At 44.1% G+C, this 12804-nt stretch overlaps 1 protein-coding gene across 2 annotated transcripts in view; it reads right to left on the reverse strand.

Annotated features, from left to right (window-relative positions):
• Positions 1 to 2301: 2301 nt before the first annotated feature.
• SLC9A7 (solute carrier family 9 member A7) overlaps positions 2302 to 12804 on the reverse strand; it is a 50154-nt gene continuing 39651 nt past the window's right edge. The window contains exons 13-17 of one of the 2 annotated variants that reach the window (XM_081199225.1): positions 12743 to 12802; positions 8630 to 8693; positions 7600 to 7682; positions 6182 to 6287; positions 2302 to 2886 (exon numbers count right to left, since the gene is read on the reverse strand). In XM_081199225.1, coding sequence (XP_081055351.1) covers positions 2644 to 2886; positions 6182 to 6287; positions 7600 to 7682; positions 8630 to 8693; positions 12743 to 12802 — 556 coding nt within the window. In that variant the 3' untranslated portion in view covers positions 2302 to 2643. The remainder of the gene's footprint in view (positions 2887 to 6181; positions 6288 to 7599; positions 7683 to 8629; positions 8694 to 12742; positions 12803 to 12804) is intronic. The other variant, XM_081199226.1, reaches the window with a different exon arrangement.

The raw sequence follows: 12804 nt of genomic DNA on the forward strand, positions 1-12804 counted from the left end.
CTATGCACATGCATATATGACAGAAACCTACTTCCAGTTTTTCAAAACAATTCAATTTATTTTTATCAAGCAGCTGAAGCTACAGGGAAAGAGAAAACATGCACTTAAAACCCGCAGCTTCAGAAGCACTGGGGGCTACATAAAATGAACTGGAGGCCTTCAGGTTTCACACCTCTACTGTTAAAAAACAAACAAAACCAAAGCTGCTTTTTCAAATGAAAGGTATTAACTCATCTTAAAATCAGCACACGTTTAGGTGGGCACTGATTTCCATGACACCTGAGTTCCACATAGGATTGTGGCTAAAGTGTACAGCAGTTGCTGCAGCTGTTCACAGCTGGCAAGAGGGCTGCTGCCACAAACACAGTAATTGCTGAAGACCCATCACCAAGTTCTCACACCTTTTTCTCCATGTGCGATGATGGCCAGACTATGCACTAAAAGAGGTATAGCAGCCTCAAATATCAGCTCTTAAAAGAGTAACTGCACTTAAATGCATTTCTTGGGCAACTTTATCTTACTGAAACTTACAGTGAAATCCTAGGCATGTCTACTCAGACGTAACCAATGAGACTTGCTACCAGCTAATTGCGTTTAGGATTGCAGCGTTAAGTAACTTGAGATACGAAAACTAAGGAAAGGCTAGTTTTAAGGGCAAAGTAGTGCTATTTACGCAATAATGCTATTAAAAAAAAACCCAATCCTTTCCCCCTTGTTCTGTAGGAACATCTGTTGCTTCAGCTTGTGGCTCATGGACCTTCTAAGGATGAGAGACACATGCCATCACAGAAGGGATAAATGACATCTGGCTTTAAAGGTGTTTTTTATGCACTGACTTGGATCTGAGCCCCACTGAAGTCAGCAAAACTTGTCTTGAGTAAACATGCATCCCACCAGGCTACACTAGTTCACAGGGTGTAAATGAAAGCCTGAATGTACTGTAGTCCAGATTTCTTGTATGAACAGGTAGTGCCATTGATAGAAACGGAATAGCTTTCTTTAAAAATACCATGACGATCAACCTTCTTATCTGCAAATGTGTGTGCATAATCACAACAGAGAAGCAGAAGAGTTACAGACTTTTTATTACATAGACTGGGTTCAAATTTCATTTCTGCTTCACAAGCAGACTAAAAGAAAACAGCAAGTAAAAAATTGTCCTCATGGTAAGAAGAAAAGAATGAACATTTTCTTAAATTTTCCTAAGCATTTTTCTTATGTTTCAATTACCAGGGTAGTCAGTTAAAAAACAACAACAGCCTACCCATTAAGAGTCGAAACATTGCATTATAATTTTTTTAAAACCTGTTTTAAGCTTCTTTTGAGGGAAGCAGCAAGGAACCACCTAATTGTGTCATGGGTGCCACTCATTCACAATTAGGACTGCCTGTGTTCTATTTGCAAACGAGCATCTCTGTGCCTTAAGCAAAGTCTTCCCTTTTCAGATTACAACATGATTTCTTTTCTTTTTTTACAGAAAAGGCACTGCACTGTTTTTAATAGATCAGGTTCATAGTGCAATATGCCACTAACACACACACACACGCACATGAACGAATGGACTTCCTAACAGAGAAAGAGAAACACTTTTTGTTCTGATGCAAGCATCACATGAAGAGCTTTCACTTATGGCAGGCTCATTCATCCTCCTTGGTTAAGAGAATCTTAGCTTAAATCCAGACACCATACAGCAAGGATGGAGCATCTGTGAGCTTGCAACACCTATCGCCCCTGACCACTGGCCTTAATATTTGGGGTTGATGGGCCCTGGAGGACAGGAACCCAAAACAGATTCCATCAATACTTCTTAATGTATAAGCTGCATTGCATTCATACAACACTGTCTTCATAGTTAGAGGAATGTCACCACTGGTTTAGTGATGCTTTCCTCCAAGTAAAGTCCAGGAGTTTATAGAACTAAGAGTTAAATTTTAAAAATTAGGTGGTGAACAGATCCAGAGGACTCTTAACAGAAATTCTCAATAAGAGATTAAGAGAAATGCACAGACTGCTTCTTTCCCCTTTTAGACACAGAATAATTTAATAGCAAACTTTACTTGCAAGGACGATTATAATTTTTTTCTTTCTTTTTAAATATCCCTTGAAATGTCACGGAGCTTTGTTTTTCAACAAGTCTCAGGAAATAAAACATTTGTGGGTGTGGTCACAACATAAAACATACACCTTTGCACCTACATTTCTTCAAGTATAAGTCAAACATTGCACCCTCTCTCAGTGATGACCGACCTCAACATCTCCTGCGCTTTCCAGGCTGAAAAGCTTTTAGTGGTTCTCAATTAGTTTAAACCACCATTACCATTAACTGCCTCTTCTCACGAGGTGTGGCTCAGTAGAACAAGGCTCTTAAAACGTGCTACTTTTCATTTCAAGTATTCTTTTTAACAATAACCTGACCACTTTTTCACTTGTCAGGCATCTTCTAGACATTTGCCAGCATCTTGAAAGAAATTAAAGAGAAGAGATTGGGGGGGGGGGCAAGGGCATCTTCAGACCTTAATAAAACCACTTGGACAACAGGCATGAATTCAGTTTGATAAGCCTCTCTGCCAGCTCCGAGGCCTGCAGGCATCTTTGATCTTTGGGTGTTGGGGGTCTATTGCTGCATTTTTACCAAGCCAGTCATCATGCATCCAGTGGAAACACTAGCCGGGTGCCTCTGCTCATCACCTCAGGCGCTTCTGTTCCCAGATCACGTTCCAGGGCCTCCTCTGAGCTGCTTTTTGTCTTCCTGCCATCAAGGCTGGTAACAGCAGCATGTGAACCCGAGGACCCGTTAGCAGTTATTGTCGTGTCCCCATACGTCAGCGTCAGGTCGCTATCATTAAGGATAAAGTCAGAGTCTTCATCTCTAAGCTGCTCTTGGTTCTGCAGAAGAAAAACCACACAGATTTCCCAGTGTAAGTCGGTGCAAGTTACTAAAAAGCAAAACCAAAAATGCTGCGGATTTAAGACAAACAAGATTGTGACTGAAATCTTGAGGACAACTGGAGTGCATGAAACACACCAATTATAAGCAATCAGCTGAAGTATCTTCACATTCAATATCTCTAGAAAGAAGCGGTTTTAATGCAAAGATATTGGGGGGAAGAGGGGTCACATGTGTCAGCCAGAAAGCTATAGACTGCCCATTTATCCTTTACTCTCATGCCTGCCACTGGTATGCAGAGTCTGACAACTTATCAACAATCTGATAATGCAGAGTACATCCAGCTTTGCTGAATTGTAGAGTTGGAAGGGATCCTAAGGATCATCTAGTTCAACCCCCTAGAATGCAGGAATACGCAGCTATCTCATACAGGGATCAAACCTGCAGCCTTGGCGTTATCAGCACCATGCTCTTAATAGCTAGCAAAGCCCAGTTTAAAATCAGCTGAAGCCGGAGCTCTTTGTCAACAGTGACAAACATGTCGGTAGCTCCAGCCTCTTTCCACACCTCAGGGCTTTCCCATGTTATCGAGTTTAAGTGAAATTGTTTCTAGTGCCCACGCCAGAGCTTCTGACAGTGAGATGAAAGGGATCTAATGGTGTTTGGAGCAAAGGGAAGGGGGAACCATTTGCAAAGGTAGCTTGCAGACTAGTGGCGCCAGTGCAGTTCCAGGTAAAAAAGGAGGCAAGTTAGGAGACAAGTCGTTTCCTGAACAATTCTTTCCTTTTCCGAAGAGAGATTTGGGGAGACTTTCACACATTTTGGCTTGCCAGATAAAACATTCCTCCCCCTGCATGCTGTCCCCGGGGGTTCTCCTGACTGCCCCCCAGAGCCATTTTTTTTTGGGGGGGGGGGAGTGCCACTGCACAAAGAGAAGTCCTAGTCCTTCTGCTGATAGGGCAGTTGCATTTTCCTGGACTGGAATAGATGATCCTCAGGGTCCCTTTCCAACTCCAAAACTCTATGAACACATGGTTCTCCCCACCAGGAGTACTTTGCAATAAACAGGACTTTACCTCAACCCATGTTCTTTACCAAACATTCCCTTTGCTAAGTTTGATTTATCCTAGAACAAGCTATAAAACTGCAGCCAAGTGGGACACAAACACCACTTACAAAAAACACACCCTCAGCTATCACCAATACACCATAACTGACAGCGTTGCTCAGGATTATGCTGTCTTGAGGCGGAAGGGACAAGCGAATACTTCAGATGGAGCTCAAGTAATCTGAAACATTCTTTTGAAAGAGGCCAAAACATGGATCCCTGGGGACTTGAAAATCATCCAAAAATAACCCTAAAACGGCCTCTCGGTTCCTTACTTCTCAAGTGAGTTTAAGATATGCTATCTGCAAGAATGTGTTTGGGTTCAACTTTTACTCATCCTGTTAAATATATATTAAAATATATCCTCCTCCCCCCCCCCCCCGGATGGAGGCATTCCAGAAACTGGGTAAGCTACAGTAGCCGCATGGACATTTTCCTTTATATATTCATATGTTAACTCCTCATGGTAAGCCCTCAGTGAAAGAGAAATGTTTTAGCAGAACTGACACTTCAATGTAATTTTTTAAGTACTTAATCTTCCTCAATAAAGAAGAAAAGCAGGGGCTGCAGTGCAAGTCAATATTATAGGAATCCCACAGCTAACGAAGGATTGAAAACCTGTGGCATTTTCGGGACTAATGAAATCGACTCATGCAACTCAGTTCCCAGTCTGTGGAACGCAGTCCAAGCTAAATCCTACCTGTGCAATTTAAAGCTCTTGCAGAGTTTTCCCCAGCTTCCTGTTAGTTTTGTGTATGTACACAAACAAACCTCAGCATGAGACCACAGATTTTGGTAGCTAGCCATTATTTGCTGCTATCTTCTCCACTCCCCCAAGCCTCTCGCTTTGCATTCAGATCTGCAGGTGATCAGAATCCACCTTGCTGCTTGGGAAAGCTTTCAAAAGCACAGTTACAAAGGGGAATTTGCCATGCTTTGAACGCTTTCCAAGGCAGCAAGAAAGATTCTCAGCACTTTCAAGTGCCTTCAAATCCCAGCAAGTGAGAGAGGCTGCCTCCCACCCACCCGAAACATACCAGAGGACGGGTGGGAGGGGAAGAATCTGCCTCGCTTGCCCTTCACAGAGCAAGTAGAGTCTCCTTCCCCAACTCTTCAGTTCTCAGCAAACTTTGAACCTCGCCTAGAACAGCTCACCAATTAAGTCGCTTTTTAAAAGCTAAACACATAGCCATGGGTATGCTACAAGACTGAATCCCAATCGCAAATATTTACACCGATTGCCTCTCAAATCCAACTGAGGACCTTAAAAACAGCAAGACCTCCTACACAGGGATGTTGTGGAACTCCTAAAGAGTGAACAGAGTCGCTTATTCCAAAGTTTCTCTCGTGTCACTGTGCAAATCGCACAGAGCATCTGCTGAAAATGGTCCATTCTTAATAAGGTGGTGCCACAGAGGACCCAACTGTCAGGGCTGGAGTCAGGTGCAGGTCTGCAATAAAACAATAAATCAGCTGAGGCAAGTGCAGTTGACTCTTTAGTCAAGGGAACAAACCACAGCTCACGTCTCAGAAACACTTTCCAGGAGATCTTGCCCCAATGAAGCAGTTGTAAGGACCCAAGGCTTTCTAACACTCCTTCCCCAGGAGCCTAAGGCTTTGCCTTCTTCCTCTCATTCCTCTGCCCTCATCATTCCTCTCAGTGTTCTGGGAGAGCAGGGAGTGGGGAGCTGGCTGCAACAGGAGGGGGAGACTCCCCGTTTTCTTCCACAGCCTCTTGACCCCCTCCTCTCCAGCTTCTTCCTGCTCACTAAACACTGTCGCCTCTCCTGTTCCCGATACCTCCCCCCTTCCTGCCTGCTCCTTCTCCCTCTGACCACTTGTCCCACCACCAGTCCCCTAGGTCTGAGCCTTCATCCCTTGTGGGTGTCTCCCACCACTCCTCTTCATCCAGCCAGTCTTATGACGTCAGCATTCTGAATTATTTCCATATCTACCCAAAAGAATGTAAATCCATGTTCCTCCAAAAACCTACTGCACTCAGGTGTTCCTACAGTCACAAATATACCAACAGCAGCATCTCAGATAGCATTTATTGGAATGTATCAGAATACGTGTTGCTTCTACCACATTTCAGAAATGGAAGAGCACTGCAGTGTGCGCCCAAGTTTTTTTTACTGTAGCTAAAGAAAACACGTTTGTTAACTCAATGGGGAAAACACACTGACCTCATAAACCTGGGGAGTCGTTAAGCAACGCGCTATCAAGCCACACCAACTTGGAAGAGTCGTAACGAGCGGAGGGCCACTGTGTGTGAGAATGGGCTTGAGGTAACTTTTAATGCATTGTTAAGGAAAAGAAACATGCCTTAGTAAAAACGATTAAAAAAAAAATACTTCTACCCCGATTCATCATGGCTATATTCATTTTTTTAATTGCTTTTGTAAACAAGTTTTTTTTTTTTTATTAAAGTTTTCTTGGTTTACAAAGTTATGCGCAATGTCTCTTCTTTCAAGTTACATTTTCCATAGGTCAGTTTCATTTGCTGAGATATAAGCGTTACATTAGGGGGAAAGGGGGGAGAGGTGGAGGGGGGAAAGGCGAGTTGGGGTGGGGTCGGGAGGCGATGTATGTGTGGGGTTTTGTGTCAGCGTCGTTTGTGCGGGTTCTCTTTGCTATTGGCTTGTGTTCCTTTGGTGGTGAGAGACATTGGGGTTGACCTAGGGTGTGGTTGTTTGTTTGTGATTGGCTGTGGTGAACTTTGTTTTCGTGTGTGAGTGGGGTGGGTGGGTGTTTTTGAATCAGGTTAGCCATATTGATTCGTATGCTGTTGGTGGATTCTTGTCGTTGTCTTGTTGGGCTGTGTATGTGATAAAGGGGAGCCATACTGGGGTGAAGGTATCTTCTTCTATTTGTCCCCGTGTCGCATGCCATTATTTCAAAGCTGCCTGATCAGGGGGCTTAGAGGCAGCCGGCGTGTTCATGCAGAAAAAGCTGGACATGGCACCCGGGCAACAGCTTTTCCTTGCAACACACAGATCAGGGCGCTGTGTTGTGCAATGCTAGTCTGTTCCTGGCATTGGCTAGCATTAATCTCACTCTTCATGTGCCCTGAAGAACGAGACGATGTGTCATGCTCTGCATTGCAACACTGGCTTCATGAAGCCACCAGAGGAAGGTTATTTCCAGATTTTGTTCCGCATGTGAAGATGATCGTGTGACTGGGGAAGGTTAGGGAGAGAGGTAAAGGGTAAAAAGGTTGGGATCTGGAAAGCCACTTGGCTCTTCTGGTTACCCAAATTCTTCCTGGCTGACTGGCCTTCTGGGAAGTAATCTTTTAGTAATCCTCTGGCAACTTCCCCCCTCCCTCCATTTCTTGGAGTTTCCTATTGCTGGGAACTGCTGCTGGTTAGGCCATTTGTGAGTTAAGTGGTGCCTTCATTTCATGGAATCATTGAGTTGGAAGGGACCCTGCGGGTCATCTAGTCCCAACTCAGCGCCACACTCTAACCAACTGAGCTATTTGCCCATTGCTCTTGCTGGACCACTCTCATCCTAGCTGCCCACTCTCATCCTAGAGACCAGCTATAAAGAGCCAGTGGCTACCTCTTGTTCAAAGCGGTTTCTAACAGCTCGAAAAGGATACTTGTGGTCAAAGCTGTACCACAGCCTGAAGATCCAAACACTTTCCTGTTTTGTCCGGTTCCTTCTTTCAGCATCTGGACCCTCCTGTCAAGAAGAAGAAGAAGAAGAAGACCAGTGTTCTATATAGAAATACAAAGAGGTGAACCCTTTGGCACAGCAGCCCTTGAGCTTTGCTGAGCAATTGCCAGTGAGTCAAGCAAGAACAGCTTCGCCCCCAAGTGAAGATGGTAGTCTTCACTTCTGTTGGGCATGGAAAATGGAAGAGATGGTGACCATGGCCATATGGACCTACGCAAAGGAGGAACAGATATAGGATGTTTCTCTACTGGGCATTAGGTCTGTCCCTTATGCTCTCCTTCATGCTATGTTACCAAGCCTACACGTGTCCCCAATCACATGTTATATGCCAACCTGCATTGTAACATATGTACCTAGAGGTGCGATATTTGTTATCTACCTTGGGCCCGGAATCATGGTGCTCCAGGAGGATATTGCACTGCATTTTAACTATCAAGGGGGGAAATTAGCAAAAAGATTACTGAGCATATTTTGTATGCAATAGAACTCTGTTTATTGTGATGATGAATAGAATGCTGGAATGGACAAAAGCACCGGAATTGTTACAGAGAGGAACCCTTTAGCCCAGTTTGCCTAAATCTGAATGCCATACTTCCCCATTTGGTCTGGGCTTGCCCCTAATTGACCTGAGCATTGTTTTGTTTTCTTAAATATCCCCCAGGGTTGTCCCAAATCCTAGCAGTAGAAAACCCCCAAAGACTCCACATCCTTTTTGCTACTTTTGCGTCTCTTCTATATAGGCATTTGCTATGCCCCTTTAGTAACCAAGAAGAAACTGGTTTGAATGAGCTCAGGTTTCCAGTAATTGCAACTTTTGCTCTGATTTTCATGTGATAAAAGAAAGTAATAAGAGACCTTATGGACTTTGGCCTCTTGCATGCAATTAGCACTTGTGATTTGTCGAAGTACGATTCCAGCATCTCATTAACCTATGGAGAAAAGTAGCTACTCACTCCTTGAAGGACTTGAAAGCTGTCGTTGGTGGGTGGCGGGTCTTGATCTGGATCAACTCCAACTCTGCCAAAGAACAAAACGAAACAACATCAAGGGGAGGATGCAGAAACATGTGTGCTTACGTGAACTTGTAATGCCCTTTAAACTGGGCTTGGCGCCATTGTAAAAGGGTGGCTGAACACTTTGTTTGCGGTGCAAGAAGTTTCAGAAGGATTATTGTAATCTACAGGATTCTTTGCAGCCACTGTCAGGATAAGCCCCATCACACCAACTACTGCAAGTTGAACACTGCTGCCAGACTTCAAAACTCTGGGCAAGGAATCACTTTATAAAGCTGCAGTAGCATTTTATTTTGGAGTGAGAGAATGCTGATTGTCATGTCTGCTAGCTTGGAGCATCACATCAACTTGTGTTCCTTATATGATGTAATAGGTAGATTACAATTCCTCTGTTATGTTATGATGGGTTCACGATATATTTATTTTCTTATATTTATATCACATGTTTCTTCTGACATAAAACCATATCTATATCTATATCTATCTATATCTACCTACCTACCTACCTACCTACTTATCTCCCAGGTAGTCACCCATCCAGGTACTGACCAGACCCAGATCTGCTTAGTTTCAGCAAGATGTACTTAAGCTTCATCTGCCCCTGTTGTTGTTGGGGTTTTTTTTTTTTGGTTTTTTTTTTTTTGGCCAGTGAGACAATGGGTCATTGGTATAAAATCAGGGTTTCCCAAACTTGGGTCTCCAGCAGTTTTTGGACTACAACTCCCATCATCCCTAGCTAGCAGGGCAAGTGGTCAGGGATGATGGGAATTGTAGCCCCAAAACAGCTGGTTTGTGACAGTTTTGAAGGTTCAGATACTTTGGGTGAAAGGAGCCGCAGGGCAAAAGCAGAGAGTTAAGATCCCGTTGCTTAGAAACCCAAGAAGAGATCAGTTTGCAGAAGGTTACAAGAGAGCAAACCACGAGGAAGTTGTTTTTCAAAACAGCACACATTTTTAAAGCATGGAAAGACAAAGCCATCAGTGACCAAGCAGAACACAGCAATTCCAAGTATAGGGCAAATATGGTGTCAGTTCCCCTGCTGGATAATGTTCAATCAACCATATGTCCCAGAAGGACAGAATAGGACAGTTACAGTTCTTGATTTCTCCTGCTGAAGGTTCTCAAGTGCCAGGACCAAAAGAGAGTAGTTTTTTATATATAGAATACCCTTTGGCACAGCAGTTCTTGAGCTTCGCTGAGCAATTGCCAGTGAGTCAAGCAAGAACAGCTTCACCCCCTGCAAGTCCCAACTGAAGATGGTAGTCTTCACTTTTGTTTTCTTAAGTACTGTCAGTACTGGTCCATAGAAGACTGGATGCTCCCATACTGCATTTGGGGGAAAGAGGCAAGGGTACGCACTTGCTAAAATCACTATGGCAAGCTCCTCGTATTGATGCTTTTCTTAGCGTACCCAAGAGAGTAAAATCCCTTCAAACAACAGTTTGTATTTCCAAAAAGAAAAGGGGAAAGAAGCCCTCACTTTTTCACATGGTCACATCTCCAATTTCCCCCCTACTTCCCACAATTCCTTCATTGCCTGAAAAAGTATCTTCTCAACTTAACTTTCACATCCCTTTCCATTACGCAACTGCTATTTCTTGAAAGCACACGACTACCTTGTTACAACAGCTTCGCTGGCTACCAGTCTGTTTCTGGGGACAACTCAAAGTACTGATAAGGAACTACAAAGCCCTTCAAGACTTGGGACTACTCTACTTGGTTATAAATATGGTCATCTCCCCACATCAGCCTGTCCAGGTTTTCAGGTGTTCAAGTGAAGCTCCTCTTCCTGTCCCACCAAAGCTTGATGCATACTTGGTGGACGCCAAATAAAGGTGCTTCTTGGTGGCAGCTTCCAAACTCTAGAACTGCTTCCCAAGCAAAATCTATCTAACCCCTTTTCGGATGACCTTCCACTCACAAAAATCTGCTTTGGAAGGTTGAGGAAATCTCCAGAACAGCAGAGGAGGGCAGCAGAGGAAAAGCAGGGATTAGTAAAAATCACTTTATCTTGTTCTTACAGCAGGAACCTCCACCTTCCACAAAAGGAAGGAGATTCTCCATTCATGGAAGGGGAACGCTGCAAACAAACACCTTTTACTTTTAAGTGCCTGGAAGTCTTTCATTAAATGCAAATTTAAATAACAATTCCCTCCCCATGTTTGTCCTTTGAAAATGGAAGTGGGTATTGCATCACATACCAGCTAAATACCACCCTAACTAAATCTTCCAAAAACCTTTACAGTACGATATTATGCAACCACTCCGGTGCATAATGACTCAGGGCTGCAATACCTCAAGGACTGCCTCTCCTCATATGAACTGACCCAGACCCTGCAGTCATCATTTGAGGCCCTTCTTCATGTGCCTCCTCCAAGAGAGGTCCAGAGGGTGGCAACATGAGAACAGGCCTTGTCTGTGGTGGCTCCCCATTTGTGGAATGCCCTCCTCAGGGATCCTTGCTTGGCATCTTCATTGCAGTCTTTAGGCACCATGCAAAAACATTCCTCTTCTCCCTGGCCTTGGCTAATTAAACAACCTATGGCCTTTTAAACTGTAGGGGGTATTGTTTTTGTTTGGTACCATGTTAAGTATTGTGTTTTTATATCGAAGTAGTAATAATAATAATAGCCTATTGTGTTCAATTTTAAGTAAAACAAAAACAAAACAAGCTGGTTGCACCCCAGTATAACATTCATACAAAAAAAAATATCTTAATGCAAATATTTGCATTTGCTTAGAATTGATGTTCCGGAAGAATGTTATTAGAACAGTTACTAGGTAGGTGTAATGGGTATGAGTTACTCGTGCGTAAACTGGTGCCTTTCTCGGTTAATTTGCCTTGTTAAAACTTTCTGACTGCACAGCCCCTTCTCATGGTGGCTGCCTCAGTCACTGGCAGAATCCGTCAGTGGGCGTTTCTTGAACCTCTTCCAACATAAAAGTTGTTTGACACCCAGTCTCCTCCTCCTCTCACTGCGCGGGAGTCTTCTGCGCAGGGAAGGCGTGGGTAGCGGAGGACCTGGGCTCTCCTCACTGATGTCTAGTGAAGAGTCCTGGAGCCCTCTCTCCAATTCCCCCGTCTGCCCCCCTTCATCCCTGGTGTTGCGCTGATTGGCTTCCCCCTCTACTGAGCTGTTTCTCCCCCTGCTGCTGGGTCCTTCGCCAGCATCATCTGGGAGCCTCCCCTTCGCCTCTCGCTCCGATGTCAGTTCCCTGACAGTAGGTAAAGGTAAAGGGACCCCTGACCATTAGGTCCAGTCATGACCAACTCTGGGGTTGCGGTGCTCATCTTGCTTTATTGGCCGAGGGAGCCGGCGTACAGCTTCCGGGTCATGTGGCCAGCATGACTAAGCTGCTTCTGGCGAACCAGAGAAGCGCACGGAAACACCATTTACCTTCCCGCCGGAGCGGTACCTATTTATCTACTTGCACTTTGACATGCTTTTGAACTGCTAGGTTGGCAGGAGCAGGGACCGAGCAACAGGAGCTAACCCCGTCACGGGGATTCAAACCGCCGACCTTCTGATCGGCAAGTCCTAGGCTCTGTGGTTTAACCCACAGCGCCACCTACATCCCTAGTTACTAGGTAGTCAACCATTATGGGCATCTTTTGTGTACACTGTGCTTAAGAAACAAATGTCAATTTTCCAGATCAGACTGGCTTGCTTTAATACGCTATAATGAAGGATGAAATTCTTGGTGCTTCACAAGAACAGCACAGCAAAAGCTCAGGTATTAATTCAGAAAAGTTCTAATTTAGCCAAAGTACGCACCACAATTTCTATCTGAATTGCTTGACTTCCCTGTATGCATGTTTACATTCTAAATCTTTGCACTCCTTTTAACTTATAGGTTAAGAGACTGTAGATAACAGCTACTGCATTCTTTCAACCCACATGAAGCAAGGTTTGCAGAAAATCCAGGAATCCTGCAGCATTAAGAGGCAAGACATGCAACAGCAGACAGAGAGTGCATACACCTTAGGTTAGAAAGATGAAGAAAGCCAAGCGTCAGGTAAAGCTCATTACCAATGGAACTATTATTTGTCACCTGAAGTACAGCCAGCGGCTTTCATTCATCTCTTCCACCGATGGAACATGTTCGCCAACTCT

The sequence above is a fragment of the Podarcis bocagei genome (genome assembly GCF_964188305.1).
Source record: "Podarcis bocagei genome assembly, chromosome: 6".
Taxonomy (NCBI): domain Eukaryota; kingdom Metazoa; phylum Chordata; class Lepidosauria; order Squamata; family Lacertidae; genus Podarcis; species Podarcis bocagei.